The sequence below is a fragment of the Seriola dumerili genome, unplaced genomic scaffold, assembly GCF_002260705.1.
Source record: "Seriola dumerili isolate Sdu_G_001 unplaced genomic scaffold, Sdu_1.0 BDQW01000105.1, whole genome shotgun sequence".
Classification (NCBI taxonomy): domain Eukaryota; kingdom Metazoa; phylum Chordata; class Actinopteri; order Carangiformes; family Carangidae; genus Seriola; species Seriola dumerili.
The window spans coordinates 1,993,806-2,020,888 of record NW_019174360.1 but is presented as its reverse complement, the minus strand read 5'-3'; the positions used below and the strand labels follow the sequence as shown (position 1 = coordinate 2,020,888).

The following is a 27,083-nucleotide window of genomic DNA, read 5'->3' as shown; positions in this document are numbered from 1 at the left end:
TCAATAAACAGAGTTTGATTTACGGAAAAAAAACAGGCGACACAAAGAACAAACACAAGATGCAACCACAAATTTCAAGAAAAAGAGGCCAAGTATGTGTGTTTCGCAAACGGCTGTGAAAGCACTAGACAAGGATGTTTTAGTCCAGGGATTGTCAGAGTCTAACACACTTCTCATGATGCTTTGGTGGATGTAAACAGAAAGTATAAGGGCAGCCTATAATTGTTTACATTTTGTCAAAAGAAGCACGCTGAATCAGCTATTAGCGGGTCCTGTTTGCAGTGTACCCTTGGATTTACAGACAACTGTCACAGGATTTCTTTGATGCTGGAGAAAACGTAAAAACATTATAATTCTCGGGCGAGTTCTGAAATATAAAGAGCATCAGTTTCTCTGTGATTTCTGAGCAGATTTCATTTTTTTAACAATAGGCATCAGAGATAATGATATTCTCGGGAATTATGTCACACTGATAAAAAAAAAAAAAGTATGTGTGTGGTATCTGTGTGATAAGAGTTAAGAGGAGTTCTGGCACAAATTGCAGCAATCAGGGCTAAGAGTTCTGAAGTACCTTAATTGCCTCCATGAATTGTGCGTCTCAGCCGCTGCTGCAGCTCCAGCTCCAGCTCCAGCTGCTGACTGTGTCGATAAGTGGGACAAATGAAGGAGACAAAAACAACATCTCGGTTTTTCTAGAACACCATCACGCACCGATCTCTTTCGCCTCTCTCTCTCTCTCTCTCTCTCTCTCTTTCCGGCTTTTTCCCTGGGGAGTTGCGCCTCGTAGTTTTAAAAAACCTCTGCTTTAGCCTGTACACTGTTATAGTAAACACTTGGAATGACTCTATTTGTAAGCATGCGGCCTGTTTACATCTCAGAGGTGCAGTAGGTCTGGGCTCCACGCCTCCTCAGTTTTAATCCTCCCAGTTGTTGCCTGGCTCCTGCAGCTTGGAAACAATAAGACGCCTTTATTGTGAATTGTGTTCATCTTGTGACAGGCTGACTCCATCGTAAATGGCTCACTAGCCTCCCACCTCTTTCATCTTTTTACCACATAGCAATTAATGATCACATTACAGGAGTGTTGTGTCTATAGTAATAGAAAAATAACACTTTCCTTGTTGCTCGTCGGCTTATTGCAGCTGTGGAGAGCGTTAATTCTGACTACTTTTCCTACTGTAGCTCTGAAGCTAACGTCCAGGTCCACCCAGGAATGAGTTTAATTCATTTCCCTTCATTGTGGATGATGTAAACCATGTTGAAGCCCCATGTATTATACTCTGTCATCTGTTTGTTTGATAAAAATCAAAGCAGTGGGAGTATGTCATGTCTTTTTTTTTTTTTCTTTTTTTTTTTCTGCAGATGGGAATGATCACACTTTGACTACAATAACAGACGATGTTTAAAGATTAATAGACAACTGATTTTACATTATACACCAATTATAATTCACATGCATAAAGATGAGGGATTCTGACTGTCCGCCAACGTTAGTTATGGGTCAGCGCTCCACTGCTATGTAGCTAAAACATGCAGGGAAAATTACATGTGCAGGCAGCTAACGCGATATTGTTGAATAGTTTTAATTGTCAAAATGTTATATACAGTGACAGAGAACACAGACAAATGACATATGTGATGTTTTTAACACATAGTTTTCGCATGAAATTGGCGTTAATTAACTACAGGGGATCTGAAAGTCTGAAAATGTGTCTGCTAACGGCGTTATCACACTGTCGCGCTGCGGCTCACACCCTGATACCAACATAAATAAGCTCAACACAATCTCCTCGCAGTGAATGGAAACTTGTGTTGCTAGCTGCTGATGTTTTTAGTTGTAGTACTCTGTCTGTGGCACGTCATCACCTCTCTCTTATCTCTCATTCTTCCCCGATACACACACCTCCAAGCCAGCGAGCCAGAGTGTTGGTGAAATATATTTTTCACTCTAATCTATTTGAAAGCAGCGAAGGAAAAAAAAGAAAAACAAAAAAGTAGTTCACCAGTAGAGAATGATTCCCTCTGCAAATAGACTGAACCGACGAGGAACATGATGGAGGAGCCTCTGGCCCACGCTCCACCCCCTCCCACCCAGGCTGACACAGTGCGGTAGCCACTGATTAGTTTCATATACAAACACACACACACACACACCTCCATAAACACACACACACACACACACCCTGCTCCTAAAACACCACCCACAAACTCATTACATCAGTGCGGTGTTCGCCTCGGAGCTTTTATCTATTCACTGCACAGCCTACCGTTCTGCATTATTTATATTCTGGATATAAAGGTCAGTGGTGATGACGTTAACATCTCTGAATGGGGTATCAAAAAGGTGATTATATGGAGGGGAAGCCTGCGTGCAAGCCATGAATGTTAATCCTGCACTGATATTGGCTTCCTGGGATATTGAAAGCAAACAGAAAACATATCGGAGCGATTTCACTGCAGATGCATGAATTTTGTTTGTTGTGGAAAGCAAACAGTTTATAAAACAAATGCTTTAAATGTTCCTTTGCTTCACTGTGATCTAGTCAGTCATCCGTGACCACAAAGTAATGGACCGTCTCCAGCTGTCAATCCAAAGGCTTACAGAGATGATGCATCTGACCCCAAGTGCTTAGGTTATACCACAAACTGGAAAACAGTTTACATAGCGTGAGTCCACACTCAAGCCACGTCAATCTGTACTTCTGCAGAGTGAAAAGCCAACATCGGCATGCTGAGATGCTCAGGATGACAATGCAACACGTGGTTGTTTAGCAGGCATAGCCTCTGTTTGAGTCGTCAGAGATAATACAGCCAGAAAATCAGATTTCATTACTTTTTTTTTTTTTTTAAGATAAACTTAATCAGAAAACAGGAAAAGACACAACATGCTGAGTCATCAAGTAGATGCCATCACCTTTGCTTTGCCACGTCTTTATTTACCTGATTGTCGGTCTGTCTGTCAAGCTAGATGGGAAACTTTCTATGACCTGCTTTTCTCACCACTATTGAAAACCCACAGACCCCCCCCCCCCAAAAAAAAAAAAAAATGAAAAAAAAGAATAAGAGGAAGACATTGTGAACTGCGGGGCAAGAGTGTGTGTTCCTTAAATGTTAAAGTTTGCATCTGTATCGTCTCCAGTGTGCCGATCTTATGTCCTGTTAAAGCTACAGACAGTGAAAGACTTTCTGGCGCTGACTATCTTGACCTTATTGATTTTCTCTCTCTCTCCCTCTCTCTCTTCCTCCAGACCTCCTAAATGGAGCCCAGGAGAAGTGCGAGCTGCCGCCTTTGGATGGTTTCCCTCACTGCGAGGGCAAGCTCAAGGTGAATCACTCACACAAACACACACAAAAGACAGCATCTCCGCCTCACTGTGTGTCTGTCTTTCACTGTTTTTATTACTGTGAGTGTTGTTTTAAATAAGTAAAGAGGAAACAAGGAATGTAGCCTGAGAATGAAAACAGCACCGCCTGCCGAAATTGAAACCACATAACCAGATGAAGATGGCATCATCATACCCACAAGCCCACATCCTTTGACTCGCAAATTGTCTTCCGGGAAATGCAGAACAAAAACAGCAAAAGCCTAAACAACGTCGCTCATTACCGCCACAGTGTTTGAGCATCAGTCCTCAGTTAAGTAACGTATTGTGCCGATATGATATGAGTTTTCAAGGCAGTGGTGTGGACGGATGATTTGAAAACAGTGCATCAGTTTGATGTTGATGGATTCAGAAATGCGTCTGTAGTCGTGATGCACCTGTTAAAACTGTGAAACTGCATCCGTGACCTTATTGCAGAAATGCAGGTGTTTCGGAATAAGTTTAAGAAAATTATTCTCTTCCCTCAGAGTTTCGGTTCATCATGGAGCTATTAGCAGATGGACGAGCGCACAGAGCGAGACGGGAAAACACTGAGAAGAAGAGACCGGTAGTTAAAGATGCAAAAATTCCATCAATTATCAAAGTGGAACTGTGCAACCTTTGAAAGATGAGCTAACACGTCCCCCTCCTGCAAATTAAAAGTTGAATTCATAAGAAATAAAACGCACTCTTGCTCACATCAGTGCACTCAGGGGTTTTGCTGCTGCAGCTTTACTTGGTCTGGTGGATATCACAGCGGACATTGCTTAGTCAGATTCATTTTTGCGAATGTAACGTTACAGATTTTTACATTATCTCCCTCATAAATTGTCACTCATGGGGAAAGAGGCACCTGTTCAGCAAAAATTACACAGACTTTCTTTAAATATGCATCTATAAAAAGGCTTGAGCCACCGCTTACAAGGTCTTTATGATTATGTTTTACTTTATTTTCAAATGGCAGTTATATACCTCTGTGTCTTCATCAATAGTTGCAGCTTTATCTGATTCACTGTTGGCATAATAATGTTATGGCTAACCTGATAGCAAACAATTACCTGTTTACACGTGTAACCACATGACAGCAGTTAGCGGGGTGGAAGACTGAAAGCCGTTTAGGTTTAATTTCACTTTTAGGGACAATGGCACTCCACACACAGACACAGGTGCAGGCTCACAAATAACATAAACACACAGATGTACACACAATTGCAGCTCAATGTCTCAGTGTGTGTGTGTGTGTGTGTGTGTGTGTGTGTGTGAGGTTCTCCCTGGAGATGATAAGGCCCTATCATACACACCATCTGCTCAGCCAGTCCCAGTCCTCCACCGATACTGTCAGCATTTCCAACTGGGCTCCAGGATGCCAAAGCTTGATCTGTACAGGCACACACACACACAGACACACACACACAAACAGACACACACAAACAGACACACACACACACAGATTGTACATGAGCCTGCTTTTTCCTTGCACCATTTGAGAAAGGCATCAAAATTCACTAAACTGGTATTACACAGCAGTTTCACTATCAGCGCTCAGTTTAAATAAATATACTACAGTCTTTATACGCCTTCACTATCCAAGCGAGTCCCATCCAAGCCCATCTGCCAAGTCTCCCCTCTGTGAACAGTTTTGAATGGTCAGTTTTTATATTTCCCAGTGTGTTGCCCATGTAGGTCTCTGTCAGTCAGCATGCACGACGTACTCGAGCCTGTGAACTAAGCAGGATAGCTGTCAGTCCACATCTCAGCTCAATAGCCCTTTGCCTTTGCATGTATATCCTTGTGTGCCAGGGATCAAATCAAAAGAGACAGTAACACTTTCTCTTTCAAGATCCAAACTCGACGAAAAAAAAATATTTTTTCCGGAAATTTTATTGAGGATATGTGTTCCCCCGAACGCCATTATTCACATCGATTTGCATACGCGCGAGAGCTGCACCAGAACAACCTCGCTCTCCTCCCGTTTGGCAGCTGAGCAGTTCCGCTGGAATATTTTCACATGTATTTAACGAAAGGGGAAAAAAACCTGTCCCCTCTTTTATTTTCAAACTCCAGATTTTTTCCGTTTTGATTCCAGGGATCGAAGCCAGTCACTATCTTGCGTCTCTAACCTTTCAGCGGTCACTATTTCCACGAGGATGGTGGAAAAGTAGAAAGGAAGCTGGTGCTATAGATTTTGTAAATGTGCATTGTGTATTCTCGCAGCATCACAACCTGCTCCACCACAGCTCAGTGTGCAATGCAACATCAACCTGACTTCTTCTGCTATTGAAACCTCATATTAAAGTTTGTGCTTCTGTTCCTCCTCAGTGGATGAAGGAGATGTGGCGCTCAGACTCCTGCTACGGCAACTACGGTGTGGATGGATCCACCTGCTCCTTCTTCATCTACCTGAGTGAGGTGAGTCGTGTGTGTTTATTGTAACCAAACACATTAAGATATTGACTTTTCAGGGTTTTCTTTGGTGGTATAAAATTTTTGAATATTCACTCGTCAAGTTTCACTTCAAGTTTGGTGCAAAGTTTCATTTCTCCAGTCAAGTGGAACATCTGTGACATTTAACCTACACACTTCATGGTTTATTAAGTCTTTCGACTTTTGTTCTTTTTAAATTTCGGTTGATTCCACTTTATTTGCATATCGAAAATGAACATACAAACAGGTGCATTCGAAACTCACTTCCTGTAAACTGGTTAAATCCAGATGTGTAGGTGACAGAAAAGTGTTTGGTCGAGCCACCAGCAGGTCATCAAGGTGTCAAACACGTAGGCTCAGATCATAATTTTCACATTCTCACTTCCTCTGGCTCTAAGTTTCAGACACATTTGTTGTCACTGAAGTTAGATCTGGTCACAAATGTGTGCTTTAAGTTTTAAAGAAAGCTGAACGATTTCCTAAAACAACACGGCGCTGTAGTTTTCATCAAACGTTACTCAAACAGGTGGAAATAGTGCATTTGTTGGGGACTATTTTCTGCTGGGGAATAACACACATTTGGTTCTCTAGTGAGTATTTCCAGAACGTAAACCAAAGTGAGAAAGATACGTCAGTTTAAATATGATGGGAACATTTAAAATTTCACTTATTTAGCTCCTATTATTCAGACTTACAGTGACGAGTATAGTAAGTAAGATACGATCGGTGCAACACAGCGGCACCAGAAAGCTGGATGTTTCACAGGCACAGTGCCCCCTGACAAAATTCCTGTAACTTGAGAATGATCACATAAGAATGAAGCGCTAAAAATAAGAGCAAAGGGGAGAGGTAGAGGCGATTTCATTTTTCATGAGAGCAAATTAGAGCTGGTTGAAGGGGACGGTGTGCGAGTAAGAGGAGATGATTCAGCGGGTGGGGAGGGAGTCGAAGGGTTGGTGTGACGTACTTCCTGAAGAGATGACTTTTAAGTCTACAAGGCAAGACTTGGAATGACTTTGCTACCCTGCCTCAGTCTCTACATATCCCCGACAAACAGAAAAAAGCAGCCAGATCATACATTATTGACGAGCACTAACATATAGAGGCTCATGTTCCTTCAAGGGACACTTTGAGACTCTCAATTTTGCATGATTTGTCTTTGCCAGGCCTTTGCCAGATATTAATTTCTTGGCATTTGTTCTAATTAAAGTCTAATGTAGAAATTGATCAAGTTGTGGGGAAAAGGTTTTAATATTTGCCTTTCAGATTCTCTGTAATAGCTTTCATTCATCCCCGAAACGCAACGAAAATTCAATCCGATAATGGGTTGCTTTTACACATTTCCCCTCACCATCTGAATACAAATTATGTGCCGACGAGAGGCTGCTTTCAGATCTGTTTTACACTCTTTAAACACTCATATTCTCAGATCCAGAAAAACATCTCTGCTTCCCATAAGATGCGATCGTGTTTTATCATTTCAAAGATCCTTCGTAGATCATAGCTATGATTACTATTCTGTTTGATTTAGATTCTACAGTGTGTATCTCGCTCCCCCCCTCGCTTCTACTGCACGGATATCTGTCTATATAAGTTGTTTCATCAAGCTTGTTTTTTTTTTTTTTGTGGTGGAGAGCTATAACTTGTCTTTTAGAAATGTTAACTAATGGCAAAACTTTTTTTTTTTTTTATTTTATTTTATTTATTTTTTTTGAAAAGTAAGATTTCAGCTTTGGAAAGGTCAGCAACCTGTTATGAATATTGTATATGAGCTGAAAGCATTGTAGTCAACTTAAGAAGGAGCACAGAAAGCCCGGCCTGCTGTGTATGGAAATAGAAGTGAGATGGGCAGCAGCAAAATCCATTAGGAGGAAAGAAAACCTCTTCTTTCTTTTCTCTCTGCTCATGGAAACAAACAGAATTATTTGCCATAAAGAACAGTTCAAGTTCTTCTCCAGACATGTTTTTAAACTCTGTAAAAATCCTCTGCAGTGACTAATGTTTTGTTTAACATGGTTTTCCCCACATTAAAAAAAATAGTGGAAAACTGGGGCTGGAAACACATCTACTCACTTGCTAATTGAGAAATTCTGGATCAGGACATCAAGATGGTTAGTGGAGGAAACATCGGAGAAAGTTGTGACCAAAATTGACGTATCGGAACGGTTAGCGCAGTTAGCATCTTTTATTTGTTTATGTTGTTTGTTAGCTTGTAACTTGTGTAACCTTAGGTTTGTGACGTATGAAACTGTCAAAGTTGGAAATGCGCAGCCACGGCCTCGACTTGACTCAAAACAGATGTATCTACTCTCTGTGTCTCGATTCCTGTTACTCTAACAGCCTCTCAGCCTCCACCCCTGGTCGTGTGATCTCACGGTTGCCGCGGCAACGTGCATGTATTTCCATGTAGAAAGCAGCTGTGATGGGTCTCTCCATCCATCGTGGCTCGTCTGATAAGAACGCCAGACACTCGGGCTCAAACACACGCCCTTTGCCATGTATAATTCATACATGTCGACCAACGTATTAACCTTGCGAAGGGGGCAAACCAGAGAGGGCGGGCGTCTCATGATGGATGTCAGCAGCAGAAGGTCAAGGTGCTCAGCTCGCACGGTGTGTATGTGTGTTTGTGTGATGTGGTTCGAGAGGGAGAATAAACACCTTACCTTGTCTCCCGCAGCTCTTACAGAGCTGTTTTTAAGTGTCTGTTATTGCTGAGATAGACAAAACACACACTTCTGTGTAACCTGCTCTGTGGTCATACGCCAATCATGCGCAATAAAAGAGGAAGGAAATGCTGAGACAGAGAAGTACAAGATAAGGAAGGGCCCACTTTAATCACATCAGATCATAGTGAGATCAGTAAATGCCGGAACAGTGAGAGTGATGTCTGCACCAGACGAAATACCCACCTATTAACATCTCCTCTGTGTACATGTGTGCATCACCTGCCTGTAGTTATTACAGCCCGTTGTTTGCTTCTTGCTCGTTGCCACTTTTTGCTAAATGGTGAAAGGAAGCTGTAAAAATGTTGCAGGAAATTAAAAGTTTATAGGTTCTTCAGCGGCTCTCTGTTCACACCGCGAGCAAAACAGAAGTTATAAGATTTTTCACAGGTTTTTTTAATTTTTATTCTCTTTCTCTTTCATTGTTTTATTTTTTGGATATTATGGATCACAGTATATCCAGCCTAGTGAAATATCACCGGTAATACTCAATTCAGTACATTCAATACCTACTATTTCCTCACATATATCCTCCCTCTCGTGGGATGAACACACGCTTGCAGCATCAGTACACGCTGACGTTTATTTTGACTCATTCCCTCATACATCATCCTGCTCACTGCAGCACCGAACGTATTATTCTGCGGCTGAAAATAGTCCCCAACAAATGCCCTATTTCCTCCTGTTTGAGAAACATTGGTTGAAAAAACTACAGTGCTCAGCTGTTTTTTTTTGTGTTTTTTAAATCACCAAGCCTTTAAAAAAAAAAAATGAACAGTATATTTGTGAGCTGTTTTTAAAGCTTTACATCTTCACAAGAACCAATGGGCTTGGGGCTGAGAACCACAGACAGGCAGGGAAGTCAGAAAGTGTTGAGAGATGGTTCGTTCTGGTGTTTTCGTGCCCTTTTATTGACAGTAACAAAATACAGAGTATTGCAAGCCTTGTCCTTCAAGTTTAACTTGTTTTGTTGTTTCCCCCACAACAAAACACTTTGTTCTCCACTGAATTGATTTGTGGACTTACGCAACGCAGATCAAAAAAGCCCAACATCAGGTCTTATTTAACTGCTTTTATGCAAATCAGATGAGCTGCAGCTGTTCTCATTTACATATTTACTTATGTAGTCTTAGTGGCCCACAAGATGTAAAAGTTAATGCAAAGTTTGGCCGTGAGTTGCAGCAGGCTTAGTCCGTGTTAGTTTTCTACACAGGTGACCCCAGCCCTACGTGCCTTTATATTTGTCTGTGCATCATCTGTCATGGTATGACTTTGTGTTCTTAAGTGCCCGCCCTCTTACTTGCGTTGTGTTATCCTGTTTTTGATTTGTTGAACAGGTGGAGAACTGGTGTCCTCGTCTGCCCTGGAGGACAAAGACCCTGAATGAGGAAATCGACAGGAGGGGACAGGTGAGAAACACAGCAGTCAGCCAGGGGTGCCAGTGTACCGAGACAGCTTACTGGTCTCTTCACACGACTTCACTCCCACATCTTGTGTTTTTACAAAAACTAAGTAACTGCTGTTGCTGCTGTTTGTCCAAATTAACCCTTAACGAAAAAATCGGGGTCCCAGGATTTGTTTTAAATCCAATAAGCACCATAACTAGAAAAACTGGTATTTGGGTGTCAGATTACATTTCAAGTGTCACGGCTACGGTCCAAGTGGTTTGAATATATTAATTTCAAAGAGGCTTGTATGTGTGTGTGACAACTGCAGACTTTGTGACAGGGAGTTTTTCCATTAGCATAAATTTTTTAACCGAGTCCCCCTCGACATTAAGTCCCACTCCATCATCCTGTGTGATCTGGAGACAGCGCCGAAGAAAATGACACTATCAAAACCATTTAATGGAATATTTAATTTTAAAAAACACTTTTACAAGTATAGTTTTAAGTGTTTGAAAGGACTAGATGTACTGAAAGGCCGTAAAGCTTCATTTCCACCGCAGAGTGTCTGATTGTGGCGGCAAATGAACAAGCAGGCCGAGGCTGATCAGCAGTGTCAACATGCCTCGATAGCATAACGGAGTCGAGCAGATCCCATAGACCAAAGCCGGAGTGACGGGACCTTGGGACAAATCTGGAATAATGATCTTCTATCCCTGCCAATGCGGCAGCTCGCTCAAATCCCACTTAGAGCGCTTCTCCGGGCCGACAGGCTCGTGCACAGTCCACAGTATCAGCGCTCCTCGACAAGCACACCCCCTTCCCTCTCTGCTACGGGTGAATCAATATTAAGCACTCTTCATCCCCCTCTCTGGATGCGTCAACAGCACGGAGCCCTCTGTGGTGGGGCGATGCCATTTGACAGGCTTTGGAGATTTTAATTCAGGCCCAGATTTTAATAGGTTACGTCTGCAGCAGCGATTTCCTGTCATGATGAGGGATGCTAATGCCGTGCAGCAGACTTGTTTCAGCCACCTTAGCAGCTGGTAATGGCACTGAGGTTTCTCCTGCGCTCACTCCATCTTTTCTCTCACTGTCTCATTCGCTGCTTCTCTTCTCTTCAGGCTGTTGTGCATCCTTGAATTTCAATATCTGAGATACACTAATGAAAAGTAGGAATATTTCCACTTTATAACGCTGTGTGTGGTTTCCAGATAAGGTTGTGTACTAGTGCAACCAGATTCAACATATTCTGTGAGTGTGGTCAGTTTCATTTCCATATTCTGTACAATATTACTTGCACTTCCAGTTAGCCATCATTCTTAGGACACAGGAAGGAAACAGTACAACATGTGTCACAACATGATTGGTTTTCCATTATATCTCATTTATTGAACATTCAGATCAAATGTAATCTCCTCTCCTCTCCTCTCTCCTCTCCTCTCCTGTAAACCCTTCAAATAAATAAGCTCTTCAAGGTGTGACTCATGTATTCACTCCTTTCAGACGGTACAGTCAGAGTGCACGTTTTCTCGTAACACGAAGGGGCTGGCGCTCTGAATGCTCCCGTATTTGTTGTTCCTTTCAGCACGACTACAGCACTGTGCCTTTTCTGGATGTAGCATATGTTTTACTCTCCATAGCTCTATACTAAATGTTTCTTCGATATCTCGCGCTCAGGAGAGATCTAAAATCATACATTGTTATTTTATTTTTGCGTTCCCTCAATGTGTAATTTCCACTATAGATCGTTTATGATAGTTGTCGCCTCAGTGGAATCGCTTGAATTCCGGCTTCGGTGATTGTAGAGAGGTTTCTGCACAGATGGCGACGAACAGTGCAACATTCATCCTCTCGTTCGTCTGTAACACATCCCCGCTTCCCTTCTTCCATCCTTTTCAACCCATCTGCCAATCTAAGGTGGTAAAATATAAGAAGTGATGTGATAAAGCTTTTATCCTCAAACGTGCAGCGTTGCATTAGCAGAGCTCTTCTAGAAGGGTCTTCCCTCCAAGAAAACAGCCCTTTGGCAATTTGGATATCGCAGAAGTCAATATTGCAATTTTAAATTAGATTAGATAAAATTTTAAATATCGCCTTGGGATTACGTCATGGCAGCAACCGGGAGGATCAAAGCAGCTCGACACAAACACAAAGTGTTGAAGATAGTAAAGCAACAAACTGAACATAATGTTAGAGTCTTTAGATTAGATTTGCTGAATGTGGTCGTACTGAGTGTAACACCGGTCTGTGGTGTTTTTCCTGTGCGTGCAGGTGGAGGTCCGCACCAGTTTTGAGGAGCTTTACCGGGTGATGTCACAACGGGAGGAGTTTCGCTGGATGATGCTGAGGATCAAACGCATGGCTGAGCCGTGGGTCAGCGCCATCCGCTCGCTGGCGGCCAAGCAGAACCTGGCCAAGCGTCGGAGGAAGAAGGTGGGTGTAGCACACGGTACATCGCAGTGCACTGGAGGAATCACATAGAAAGTTTTATTTGTCACATGCCAAGGTACAATCTACAGTAAGCAAAGATTTTATATTTTTTATATTATATTATTATTTATCTATTTATTTCCCAGATATTATGAAAGATATTGTATATCACGGGAAACACATGACCAGATATATTATCAGATATCGAGCCAAGCCTAGGATGTGACAGAATAACATATAAAAATGTCAAAAGATTGTTACTTTAAGCAGCCACACACTCGCCCACAGAAACTGGTGGAAGCTGATTTAATCCCACTCTCATAAAGAAATATCACAAGTGAATATTCAGAACTAAATTTATATTTTTATCTTTCTAAAAGTGAGTGGAATGTGACCTTTTTACAAGAACTGTCTGAAAACAGCAGACACACCTCTCTCAGGTGCACACACACACACTCACACTCACTCACTCTTTGGGACACTTGTAGATAACACCACTCTTGCTCAGTGAAGAAACGGTGGTGGGTGAGTCCTGACATGGATATTCCATTGTGTCCTGAGCTGGTAGCAGCTCCCAGCGCTGAATAATGTACTCCACACTTGCCACTGGCCTGGTTAATAATTCACATCACGTTCCCATGATACTTTGGTGCTGATGCAAAGCAGCATCCCCTTTAGCAAAAGCAGAGAGTAGAAGAAACGAGAGCCCTCATCTATCTATATATCTATGGTATATTAACTTCCCTTCTTCTTTGTTTCTCAATTGAATCTACACAATCTATAATTAAACAGTGTTTTTTTCCTGATACTTTGAAAGCCAGTTCTTTATTTCAGCTGCTAAACTCTTTTGGATGTTAATCCTCACATAGTAATCCTTGTACTGGTGTGCTCTGGGACCGGGGCTGGCTGTCAACAGCGAGAAAACACGCTGGTCACTTCAAACAAAGCCGGTTATTACTTCCTGTTCCTGCTGTAGCACACTGTGTTCCCTCACACAACTGAAAACCGTCCGGCGTGTGTATGATGATGTTCGTGTTTTAGCTTCGTTGTGTGCAGAGAAAAAAAGTGGAACTGCTTTCTGACAGCCCCCCCATCAGAATAAACATGTTTTTTGTGCTCCCTTCATTCAGATCTGTTCTAATACAAAACCAGTGGGGTGTCTCTGAATGTTTTTTTTCTGCTTTCTCTTTTGTTTTGGAAAGTAAAGCTGTCAAAATGTCAGTTTTGTCTATTATTATTATTATTATTACATTACACATTTACACTCATTGGAAAACACCCACATTTCTAACTATAACTGTTTCAAGCTAGCGCCAAAAACACCCAAAAAAACAAGACAAGAAATTATGATTAAAAGTGAGAGAAGTGTCAGTTATCTTTTTTTAATTTACATACTTTTTTTCCCCCTCTATCAGATCCTGGTTCACTTGGGCCTGCTGACCAAGGAGTCGGGCTTCAAGATAGCAGAGAACGCCTTCAGCGGTGGCCCGTTGGGCGAGCTGGTCCAGTGGAGTGATCTCATCACCACGCTTTACCTGCTGGGCCACGACGTTCGCATCTCGGCCTCCCTGGCTGAGCTCAAAGAGTGAGTACCGCACACGCTCTGCACTGCAACGTGCTTTACTGCGGGACCTTTTATTCAGCCCTGAGTTTCGGTTGCATTCAGCAGCAACGACCTTTCACCGGTAAGAAACGGCAGCCTGCGTGGAGCCTGAAAAGCGAGATTCAGGGTTGAGAAAGAGCGTAAAGCTGCGCTACTCTCTGGAGCAGGACAGTAAGAGAAGAGTGTGCAGAGACTTTATAAAGAAAAGCAACCTGAAAACATAAAAATGAAGGGGACAGAAACAGGACTTTGAGTCCCAGTGGAAATTACGCCCCTGACCACAGACATGGCAAAGGTGGATAAACAGCCAATATAATAAAAGCTTAACTGGTCTTTGTAGCGTCTCTGCTCTTTATAATCCAAACACAGCCTGAGCCAATCTCAATAATGATTGTTGTGTATCCAGATGTACTTCTGCCTAAGGTCAGATACAGTGCTTCATTCCACTCTGCTGTTTTACATCATTCTCGCTGCACTGTTGTTGTATAATTCAAATGTGAAAAAGGCCTAAAGTCAAGAAAACTTTTTTTGTTTATCACCTTTTCTTTTATCTGGGAAACGTAACAACAGTATTTGTTTGAGGTTATTTGACTGAGGGTAAGCAAATTTAGCTGCTGTGTTCTTTGTTTAATGTTTATTGGTGGTTTTTCCAGGTACAGAGAGTCCTGTCCTTTTTCAAACTCAGACTTAGTTACAGACAAAACAAAGTATCTCAGTGTATTGAAGGACAAATATGTCATTGCTGAGGTTTATTTCTGATATCAACAAATATCATAAACACATATGCTGTTAAAATATGTTCAGTCCCGTTCTTTAGCAGAGCTTTGCATGCTCATTAGTTATCTGTTTTAAACCTGTATGTGTCTTAAAAACCAGATAAAACAAAGACAATACTGCTTGACTTTGTTTAACATCAGATTTTGTCAGAAAAGCGCTGTTTAGTTTAAAGTATTTATATCCAAAATTAAGTCCAAAAGAGTAAATAAAACTATCTTCCCACGTCTCTTAGTTTTATTTCCAAAGATGACGAGTAAAAACCAATTAAATATATTAGACACATGTCAAATGTTTTTATTTTTAAAATTGATTTTAAATCCAAAATGTTCTCCCCAGGATCATGCGCAAGGTTATGGGGAACAAGTCCAGTTGCCCAACTCAGGGTGATAAGGTGGTTGAGCTCATCTACATTGACATCGTGGGCCTCACCCAGTTCAAGAAGACACTGGGACCTTCCTGGGTCCACTACCAGTGAGTACATTTTTTGTTCAGTTCTCTTCGTTAAGAGACAAAACTACTTGCACCGTAACGTTTTGTTTGTATTCTCACTTTTCGTCATATCATCATGTCGGCCGCTCGGTGAATTCTTTAACCCTGCGCTTCAGCTGCCAAGTGCGGTTTGACGGCTTCTCTCACGTAGGCATTGGGTTGAGGCTTGTCTGGCGCTTGGTGGGGACAATGAGTCTATTTTCTTCTCATACATTACCACAATTTCCCAAAAGGCTGAAGGAGCGTCTGTTGTTTGTGATGTCTTCACCAAACCGAGTCTATTCAGTCTACGATTGCTCCTCTGAGGACTGTGGATGAGGCCTTCCCCGTTTGTTTAGAAAAGGCTCTCATCGGTTCCGACTGACAGGAAAGGAGAAGGAACAATAAGTCTGGGGCACTAATGGCCCCGCTGGTTCCTCCTGCTTGTCACCAGGTTTTGTTTGTGAGCGACATAACACCTTAAACTGCATCCGCTTCCTTTGTACCCTGAGGAAATTGATTCAGCCTGGGGCATAATGTAAGGTCCAGATGCTGTTTCCTGAATTATTTCTCCTACTGTTATTGAACACTTATGTCAGAGCACTTCATGTCACTGCACACTTTCTAGGAGTTTGTGAAAGAAGACCTAGATTGTTAGTTGGAGCTATTTTTCTGTTCTTTCTTCTTTCCCTGAATCACGTAACCTTGTGTGTCTTTTATTTTGCCGTCTCCAGTAAAGGGGTGAATTACAAGTCTTGCCTTTGAGGCCTTAGAAACCCTTTTTGAAACTGTCTATATTTTCTCCTGACCTTATTTATCATTCAGGACAGGCAGGGAGACACCCTGTGGGCAGTAACTGCCAGATTTGTTTGCATATCACACCCCAAATTCTTGCAAACAATAACCTATGTCATTATTGTTTCATTTATTCTGGTTGATTTTTCGTGTTGGGGGAAAAAGAAACCAAGCCTGTCAGGCCTCTGTGTGATTAATGTGTTTGTTTATTGCCACAGTCTTCTGGCTATCTGTCTTGCGGTACTGTATCACTGTGTTTTATGCCACTGTGGAAGAATGGGAATACTCTGAGCTATTGTTTTCCCGGGTGGAAAAGTAGAGCCACTGCTGCCCTGTTGTTCTATTTCATTTAATCCTTTCATGCAGTAACTTAATCGGACATTGCACTTTCATCTGCATCAGCACGGCTGCAGAAAATGTGTCAGCGTGTACCGGTTCAGCCTTTGGTGCTGGAGACAATAATCGAGAAATGAAACTGGAGAAGGACTGGTTAATCATCAGCTATATGAGGCCCCACAAGTTTCCATCATTTTTGTCTCTTCATCCCCAGACGAGCTGTCACTTCCTCACTTTCTTTTGCCAAGAACTTTTGTTTTGACACAACACTGTCTGCGTGTGCAGCCTGTGTGTGTGTAATGTGGGTGTAAACTTTAGTTTATTCACAGTGTCAGTGTTGTTGAGGTGTCTGTGGTGCTGTCAAGACAACATCTTCCTTTGGCAGTTGCGTGAGTATTTTTTAGATAGTTTTGTCAGGAATGTGTTATCATCGATCCTTTGCTAAGCCCCCCCTTGTACTTATTGTTGCTATGCCATTATAGAACAGTACATATGGTTTACAATGATAAAACAGTGGGTCTTTAACTGAATTAGAGGCAGAAGAAGATGAAAAAGCAGCGACCGTCAGATTAACTCCTTGGTTGAAAAAGCTCACTTTTAATGCTTCTGCCCGACTCGTATGAAAAGGAGAAACGTTACTAACTCAGAGCTGTGTAATGATGCAATAAAGACTGAGGCTAAAACTACACGTCCCAGCATCCCCGCCAGCTGATGAAACATCTAGAAGACATGAGAATAAGAAATCTGCTTTCTTCTTGTGTTGCAGGGCAGCAATTTATAATGTAATAGTAGAGTATTGAAAGAAAGTTCACAACGTTCAAATCCTAAATAAGTAACCTTAATCTGACATAACCTTTAACACCACATTATAATAAAGTAGCATAGCTAATTAAAGCACATGTTCTTGTGGTTCTCTAAAGATCTTAATATATCACTCTCACTGCAGCCTCATGTTCTCTGCTTAATACACTGAAAATCCAAAATTAGACAGGTTTGCTGTCTCTAGCTACAGTGCTAAGCTATGATTGGACAGTTGCTGTTCGGGTTTAGCAAAGAGTCAGCTGATCAGACGACTCAAAAGAAGCAAAGCTTGTGAGCTTTTCAAAAGTGTCATGCATGTTAATTTATTGCTTAATAAAACAGCATAATTTTGGTTAAGTAGAAAACACTGTGGCTAAAAGGGAATATTTATGGTTCACGCGAAGCCGGTGTAATCCAAAAGTAAACTAAAATGATCCAACGTCGTTAGCCAGATGACAGTTCCAGTAAGATAATGACATTACATTATATTTTTCCCAGCTGCAAGTATTTTATAACCAAATCCTGATGTTGGGCAGTAGTTCAGCCTAATGCTGTTATAGGACAGGCCATTAACTCAAATGCCTGTTTTCATCCAGGTGTTGCCTCGGGGGCCGTGCAGACATGTAATAGACCCTCAGATAGATTCATACAAGACAAATTTTCCATCTGTTCTCTAATGACTCACACGGGACCGCTTTATTTATTGCTGATTTCATGTGGGAGATAATTGGGCCAGGAGAGAAACCTGTCGTTGGCGATAGCCGTTGTCATACATTATCCATTTGGGATCACTTCAGAAGGATTACATTACGGCGAAATTGCGCTGTTACTTTGAAAGCAACATCCCCACTCAGCCCTGCTCGATTGCAATATTGCAGCAAGTGTTACTAAGTGCATACTTGTTGAGCTGAACAACCCCGACTCCTGCCACATTATCATGCCCACTGTCAACTCACCGGTGGCAGTGCAGCCATACTTACATCGTGTAACAGCTCCGGCGACATTTCCCCATCTGTTGAGGATATACTGTATCTACCGGGGACAGAGGAGGGTTGTTTTTCCCCCGGAGCAGAGTGGAGATGGCATGTGGGCATGTTGTTGTTGTTGTTCGGCTCTCAGTCTAAAGTTTCCTCATGGTGAGTGTGTTTCCTAGCTCTGCACTCTCCCAGGGCCTTTCACAGTTCACACAGCCAGCTGCACAGCATCTGCCTGGGCGGAGAGACATTCACCAAGAGAGAGAGGGAGGATTTTTTTAGGTGCAGATGTCTCTGTGTGAGTGTGTATGCTCAGCATCCGTGTCTGTTTACACCTGGCTTCTTCTTATCAGTATGATTAATGCAGATTATTCTACCTCGACCCAAAGTGGGAATCATTTAACTTTATTTACCCACAAGGAAATTCTCCTCTTGGGCGAGATACCCAATAAAACACGGTCATCCTCTCAGGATTTTGTTGCCGTTGAGACGAGCTGTCAAGGAGACGGAATACGTTCGTAGTAGAAACAGATCAGGGAGGAAAAAAACGTGATGAATTGCTTGAGTAGTTTGCGGCAACAGGTAGAAATTAGGTTCCTTTCACTGGCCCTTTGTTTTCCTAATCAAAAAAAATGAAGATAGCCAGGGACAGGGCAGAGAAGACATAACCAAAGCAGCAGCTGGGAAACAGAAGCGGGTAACAATGAGTGAGACGGTGATTGCGAAGCGTGGAATTAAAGGTCAGTCTGTTGTGTGTGGTTCTCAGAATATACACCATCCCCTCTCCTAATTAATCCTGCGCTGTGACCTTTGAATCAGACATGATATTCATCCACAGTCTCACACCTCCACAGGGCGGCTTTTCTCTAGCGCTCCGGCTGACAGTGGAGCCTTCGGACATTATTTAAAATGTTAATATGATGCACTGAACTCAACATTTCTATAGATTTAGGTTATGACCACTAGTTTCAATTATTTCAACTATTTTTTTTCCAAATGAAAATTGTCTGTAATTTTGCCGGATGGGTCTAAATACTGGAACGGTCAATCTCTGCGCACTGTTATCAAAGAACCAGACATTTTCTCACACAGTTGTTAATATTTTATACTGGCGATCTAACTTGGGGAGTTTCATGCCGATCCAAGAAGTGCTCCAGCTGTGAGTCATGTAACATCGTCTGTGGGGAAAAATGAATCTGACTTTTATTTCTCATATAGCTACTCCCTCTTCGCAACTTTATCCCACGTATAAATAAAACCTTTGGCCGGTTGCCATTCAAATTACAAAGGAAAACAAATAATTGCTGTATGTGAACCGGTCTGAAGATGGTTTCCGAATCAACATATTTCACACGGAGCAAAAATAGAATAGAAGAACAGACTAACAGCGAGATATTCCCAGATTCCCAGATTTCCAGATGTAGTGGAAAGTTACCAAACCTTAGCTGGACAAATGAATACAAATAACACATTTTCTGCATCATTAAAACACCTGTGAATGTCACGTTTAGCTGTGAGATCCAGCAACTCAAATAAAAAATTTAAAAAAAGTCTTGATTTTTAAACCAGGGTGAGTTATATACCTGGGATCACTGAGAGTCTGTGCTAGATTACGTTTGGTAGAGCGAGCCAAACCCAACAGTTCATTGTCTAGGTTAATTAACTGTAGTCTTATTTCTTTGATTTCTGTGAAGATAACTATAATTACATGTGTAAGGTGTGAAGAGTTTGTCCTCCAGCACACGACATAATAACACTGACTCTATTTGTATAGAGACGGCTTGTAGAAGTGTTTCTGGGTTTCATTAAGAGCGAATTTAACTGAAACAATCTGCTTCTGGTCTGTAGCATTAACACTTTTGTTTTGTCTCCGCGACATCGTAGGTGCATGCTGCGGGTGCTGGATTCATTCGGGACGGAGCCTGAGTTCAATCACGCCCACTACGCCCAGTCCAAGGGCCACAAGACGCCCTGGGGGAAGTGGAACCTCAACCCACAGCAGTTCAACACCATGTTCCGTAAGTCGGCAGGATGTCAACACACACTGTAAACCAAGAAGTGCTTCTGTCAGTTTAAAGAAGAAGAAGAAGAAGAAGAAGAAAAAAAAAAACAAGCCCTGTGGCGCAATTCTGCAGGATTTAAAAAACTGTTTACCACTAGTTTTTCTAATGAAAAGCATCTTGTATCCAACTTTTCTGGTTTAAGAGTCCTCTGAGCGAACTGACTAAATGTTGTAATTGGAAAAAGATGCCTCATCCGTCCCAGTTCTTCAAGCAGGTTGTGCTGTGCTGTGCTGTGCTGTGCTGGTTGTGCTTTGCATAACTCTCACACAAAAGTCCTCCCCTCTGTTGTTTACATAAGGTCAAGTTGCCGAACACAGCTACTTGCACTGTAAATTAGTTTATATGTTTATTATTTCCTACGTCTGCAGTCCCAGTCAGGTTTTGAATGAGATGTTTTGGTTGGAAAAGAGGCAGATATAAGACTGAAAATCCAGCGCGGCGCTAGCTAATGGAATATCATCGAGGAGATTAAAGGAGAAGTAAGAGGTCAGATGCTCAGCTCTCCATTTTGCTGTGATTATGAATGTAGGACGTAGGGGTTTTACTGCTCTCTGTGTGTGCATGACTCCTACTGTGAGATCACTCTGTAACTGGAGTCAAGCACATTCGCTGTGGTGGATGAGTGGCGGCGGTGCAGCAGAGGAGAGAGAGAGAGAGAGAGGGAGAGAGAGGGGAGCCAGCTCTCCCCCGGGGATGTTGACCTTTTCCCCATGGCTAAGAGAAAGTGAAATGTTACTCCTATGGTCCCTGTTTGTGAGGTGAGGCCAGGAGCCATCCAGAATACCACCGTACTTGAATAGGCTCTTTGTCCTCTCAATAGGGTATGTCTCTCTCATAACACACTGGGGCTTTTGCACAAAATCCAGTTAAGAGTCGCTAGGTTAGATGATATCGCTGGTGAAACAAGTGCACAGTGGTTTGGCCGAGTGTTAAAACCATAGAATGGCATCACTCCAGGCACGAGAGACGAGACAGACCCCCCCCCCCCCCCCCCCCCCTACCCTGCATTGTGCTGCACAACAGCTTGTCCTGAGGCTGAAGAATTTGTGCACCATGCAATGCAAACAGCTTATTACATTAACAAATCCAAGGGTGTTGACGTAGCTATCTGAGGTTTCAGTCCTGGCACGAAGTAATATTTGCACACTGAAGTAGAAGCGTGTATTTCTGAGCAGGTGTTTCTGTCTGTCGGTTTACAGTGGGTGGAGTTTATGGTTTAAGAACATTTTAGTGATGGTGTCAGGATGTTAACTCCTATATTCAGTTTCTCTCCCCACTAATCTGGTTCTTTTTATGTTATTGGAAAATACAGTGTGCTGTAATGATCTAGTTAGAAGTAAACACAATTAAAACTTCATCTTTACTTCCTCAAAGCTTATAAAAATAAAATGTAATATTTGTGTCCCCAGGTTTCAACCCACCTATTGAATGTAGACGTAACAATAGACAAATCAGGTTCCAGTAGGTGATTTTTTTTTCTAGATTTGGTTTGGTCCATTTGTTACGATTAGGCAGTGCACCATAAATCATTGGTGGGGGGAATTGGGAGTTTGTGGCCTCTGGCCAATAAGACAAGACAAGGCCAAATTGACCTCATTAATCTATTTCAGAGTCGGGATAGCGGCGAGTGTTTTCTAGTGTACAATTTGTGTTTGAATGGGCTGTGTGTCTTAGTTTTGTTGGCTCTGTTTCCCAGCACAAGTCATATATAATCAGGAGAGGCTGGAAATATAATGTAGTTAACCTTTCTCTGTAGGTCAGCGTGACATGTAGACACTCAAGTCTCATGAGTTGAATTTGTTTTGTATACACTTCATTAGCATAAAAACAAGTTTGTTACAAAGGACTTCTTGATTTAGGATATAAACCTGAACTGAGCTTTACCGACTACAAAGAGATCCAGACTTCATCTAATTATTTTGGAAACAAAGATGATTATGAATAATGATCCTTCTTTTAAAGCCTCTGCACTGTTGTCTGAAGATCTCATAAAGAAGCATATCCAATACATGAGTAAGAAATCAGCTCTGCTAACCATGTTTCTCTTAAAGGTCTCATCTTGTACAGAGTGAGATTTCCATTTCTTTTTTTGATCACAAAGCAGGTCCAGGTTCTATATTAATACTGTGAAGGTATCAAACCTCAATCCATGGAGAAATTTACATAGCACATGTTCAGACACTGAGCCTTAAAAGACTGCAGCACAGGCCAAGTTGTTATTCTAACTTTATTAACAACACAACACCAAGTGGTGATTCCGTCGTTGAGCTAACAAGCTGTTGCCAAAACTAAGACTCCCATTTTACTCCTTTTAAGACGTCAGGTTGCTGCAGAAAGTCTTGTTACTTGTAAATGCACCGCAGTCTGTTTTGTAAAAGCTGCTTTCTGTTCCCTGATGTTACTTGTAAATGCACCGCAGTCTGTGTTCGCAGCCTATCAGGGTCATCAGTAAAAACATACAGTAGCAATCGCTTCCATATGTCTGCTTATGTCCTTTCTTATGTGTTGTGCGTGTGTCCCTGCGGCTGGATGTTAATCCCCAACGAAACCGATGATTAATACTGATCAGAGCTCGAACATAGCAGCAGATAATATTTATCTTTGAAGCCCTGCCAACTACGTAATTGACTCTGAGATCTGCCAGGCTGATAGCGCCTGGAAAGCTTTGATTGATAATGTCGCTAGCACACCCACTCACTTAAGGCTTTTAGTTTTTCATCTGTGTGGAATCAATAGGACTGGCGTTGTGTTCTTTGACTTTGTTTCTCCGGCACGACTTCTCTACGTTGTCCAAAGCACAAATATATACGTTTTACTACACACACTTTATGTCTTGATTTCCATGCAAATTATGATGAAATTTGAACAGGGGTTGACAGAGTTACTCTTGCTTTTTCCTGAGCTGAGCTAATGCAGAAATGAGAATAGTATTACTCTTGGAAAGAAAGCAGACTTTACGTTTTAATGTTGAAGTATTCTTTAAAAAGGACAAAGCTGTTGCTGCTGAATTGAACCTAAAGGTCAAGGTGTTGTAATAGACACACATCATTATTCATTAGTTCTTTGGCAGGTGGTAACGTTTATATTCCAATAACTAAAGAGATGAAAATAGCTACTGATTAGAGTGAATTACTTACAGATTAAATGCACTTATTTTTTCATGGTTGTGCCGTTGGCAGTCCTCCAGAGTTCAAGTTTCACTTCGCCCCATGCGCAGATCTTCTTCTTCTTCTCTGAAAAACCCATCAGTTAAAATCTCAAAAGTTTTCTTGTGTGAAAGCGTTTCAGGTGTATCTGATTTATTTTCACCCTTCAGGCTCATTCAGACAAGTTGTAGAAGTCTTTGATGTAGAGTTTTCAAAGCACTGGAGATTTTAGTGCTGATGGTGCATCTTGGCAGTTTGAAATCTTTTATTTATTTTATTTTTGCTCCGTCCAGCACCCCAGAAGTTAGTTTCTTGTAAAAATGAATCTGCTTTCTCAAGTGTTGGGCCAACTTTAATCACATAATCCTTAGTTTTTTGACTCAGGATTATATTTGTCTGCTGCATTTTCTTCTGCAGGTACCATTGTGTGATGGTGTAGTGTAGTCTGTTTCTACCACTGACTTAGTGAGACTTACCTGCTGCTTTAACGAGCACAACAGAAGCCCCTGCACAGCCCCTCTCGCCTTGTCAGAGAAGATTATCCTGCCTTTAAGATTATTGCCGACATTTCTACACCCCGTTCCTCCGCTCAGCTTGACCGGGTTGTACCAATATTGACTCCCAATCAGACAAGAGTGAACCCAGGTTTCCTCGCAAAGCAAATTTGTCCATGCACTCGCAAGTTTGTGAAGAGCAACAAAACAGCTGCCTCTGCAGCAACACCGTCCTCCCCGGCTGTTTGTTAGCTAATAGCGAATGAAGCTGTGGCAAGTTGAGTGACTTTTTGAGTGGCGGCTCTAGTGGGGAAAGGAGGCATCTGTTGCCAAATTGCATGAGGGCCGAACACTAATTAACGGCTCGTCCTGTTTACACAGTTAGTTTGCAAGATGAGTGTTAGTGCCGCCTCCTCCCAGTGCCCTGGACCATCTCCGCCTGTTTGCCATTAGAAACACACTTTACTTGTAATCATCAGTGGTTATGTACCGACATGTTTGTATTTGTTGAAAATTAAAATGTGCTGCAAATAGTTTTCTTTTTTTTAATTTAATTTCGTCCTGATTCTTTTTCAAAGTAACCAATTATATCATCCTTAAATTGGTGCTAATTGAGGTGAAGACAATTAGTTAATGTCAAATTTAGACTTGGTCGATTGTTCTTTCTTGTCACTCCCCAGATCAGCCACTTTAATTTGCATGACAGAGGCAGAGATATCCAAAAGATATCCAAGACTTTTAGTCTTTAGGAACACTGCATATCCCATAATGCAACTCCCTTCCTGGTAAACAACATCTTTTCAAACTAAAATCAAACATTATTCCCTCAGTTTTTAATGGATTTTGGTGAGTGCGCTTGTTGAAAGAAGTGTTATTGTGCTATTTATACTGTTCTTATTAATATTATTGTTTAATCACCCGGTATTACATAGACACTCCAGGTATTTTGGAAACAGTTGCCGCCCACACTGTCACCTCAGCCAGACCTTTATAACATCTACTCCCACACACTCCTGTGCTCTCTCTCTCTCTCTCTCACACACACACACACACACACACAGCAGTGACTGAAAGGTTCCTCTGTGCATTGTAATGCGGGGAAGTGCAAAACAGGAACAGGATTTGAATACAATAGATCTTAAAACACACAAATTGAGACATGCAATCATGTGCACTAGTCAACTGGAAATTATATTATTCTTTCAACGTTGCACAAATGTATTATAATTGTGATATGAATTATAATCGTTAAAGGGTGTTATACAGAGACTTCTGTTCGTGCCCTTTCCAGTCGTTAGGAGAAAAATGCAACAGCTCATTTTTGTTCAGTAATTGCTTGGTCTGGCGCTGGGCTCATTTACTCTGCATAACATGTCTATTGCTCTGTTTCTTTTCTTTTTTCATTTTTATGTGTGTTCCTAAAGATATTGAGTCAGAGCCAGTGTGTGAGCTTTGGCAAACTTTGGCTTTTTGTCGAGTGGGAGAAAATGTCACATTCCAGCCAACTCCCAGACAAAACACACTTCCACCTTGTTTGTGAAACTACTGTGACATAGTTGAACTTTAACAGTACGTCATTGTCTGCGCTGTTATCTGCTGCATCTCTGTCGTCATGTGTGAAATGTCACGATGCTTCCTGTTTTGTAACACAGAGGGCGTTTGCAGCAGCTGAATCCGAATCTGTTTTAAATGTGAATTTGCGGCCGCGGTGTCTGAGATTCTTTGCTGAAATTATCCCAGTAAAATTTTTTTATTTACTCCACTGGAGCGAGCTCTGAGATCTCCCTCGACTCGCTGACCTTAATTTGCCTCTGTAGTAAGAGCGTCGTGGTAAAAAAGCGATGTCCGACCGCAGCAGCTCCCGCGGGGCTCCGACACATACCACAACCAACCCCCTCCCTCTCCACCTGGGTCATTCACTTAGAGGGGGTCATAGTGAGGTCTGCTTTTTTTTCGACCCTGCGTGAATTTGATTTTTAATTATATTATTAAGCTTCATTAATGTTTGATTGACTCTTCTCAGTCCGCGCTCCATATCCTTGTCCTCACATTTGTATTGTACAAGGCAGATGGCAGCGAGGGGAAAGCACTGCCAGCTCCGGGCTCCACACTTGACCTGCTCATCTCGTGGTTCCCATAGTAACCAGTCATCACTGGGCAATAAGGAACAGAGGGGAACAAAAAAAAAAAAAAAAAAAACCCAGAGGGGTTGTCGAGTTGTGTTGTGCAAATGTGTCTCTCTCTCTCTCTCTCTCTCTCTCTCTCTCTCTCTGGGATGGATCTGTGCTAAACGCTGAGGCTGAAATGGGTTTTATTCAACTGTGTGAATAGCACAAACACACTCACCATGCGCTTCTCCACCTGATCTCCTCGCACTTTGCCTTATTCAACAGATTTAGTACTTAGCATTTACTTCAAGGTGTCCTACTGCACTGAAGCCTTAGCGCGCTGTCCCTCATTTGTAAGGCGCTTTGGATAAAAGCGACTTACAAGGGAGTAAATGTAATGTAATGTAAGATTTATTTTTTGTTTCTGCCTCAGTGATTAAGAGGTGGCTAACTACGCCAGAACTCATTTGTCGCTTTATTCCCTAAGAAGTGATTTTTGTCTTGCTGTAAACCACATTAAAATACATCATAATAAGCCCTTTGAGACACACACACACACACATATATATGTTTATATATAAATGTATATTTATTTCCGTATGCTTCTTATGTGTTACAGCTCACACCCCAGACAACAGTTTCCTGGGCTTCGTCGTGGAGCAGCACCTCAACGCCAGCGACATCAAGCACATAGACGACATCAAGAGACAGAACCAGTCGCTAGTCTACGGCAAGGTCGACAACTTCTGGAAGGTACGGTGATCCTTACTCTACTCGCACACATTTTACGATATTACTGACACGCTGTGCACATTTTTATGTGCTGAAACATCTAAATTATAGGACATGAGAGTATTCTTGAGAAAAGCTTCTTTGTTATCTATATACTGTGTTTTTTAACCACCACATAGACACATTCACTCGGATTCAAACCCTTTTTAAGACTTGTACGTTGTGACATACACAAATGTACATAGATATATATATATGTGAAGATGAAGGTGAGGTGCCAAAGAGCTGCAGCACACCAAAGGATAACCCATTTTTAGACCTACTGAGAGCTCTGCAGTGAAACTCTTTGAACAACCTTGGGTAAAACTTTCACATGAAACTTAATAATAGTCTGGTTTAGTAGCTCAAATTCAGCTTATCGCTTTCTCCGCTGAGTTTTTAATATATTCAAATGCA

At 41.8% G+C, this 27,083-nt stretch overlaps 1 protein-coding gene across 2 annotated transcripts in view; it reads left to right on the top strand.

The window, feature by feature from the left end:
• The window catches only part of mgat5 (mannosyl (alpha-1,6-)-glycoprotein beta-1,6-N-acetyl-glucosaminyltransferase), an 81,309-nt gene that overhangs the window by 29,900 nt on the left and 24,326 nt on the right, over positions 1-27,083 (top strand). For both annotated transcript variants that reach the window (XM_022746508.1, XM_022746507.1), the window contains exons 4-11: positions 3,249-3,325; positions 5,682-5,771; positions 9,850-9,921; positions 12,172-12,333; positions 13,746-13,915; positions 15,047-15,181; positions 19,969-20,102; positions 26,515-26,648. In XM_022746508.1, coding sequence (XP_022602229.1) covers positions 3,249-3,325; positions 5,682-5,771; positions 9,850-9,921; positions 12,172-12,333; positions 13,746-13,915; positions 15,047-15,181; positions 19,969-20,102; positions 26,515-26,648 — 974 coding nt within the window. The remainder of the gene's footprint in view (positions 1-3,248; positions 3,326-5,681; positions 5,772-9,849; positions 9,922-12,171; positions 12,334-13,745; positions 13,916-15,046; positions 15,182-19,968; positions 20,103-26,514; positions 26,649-27,083) is intronic.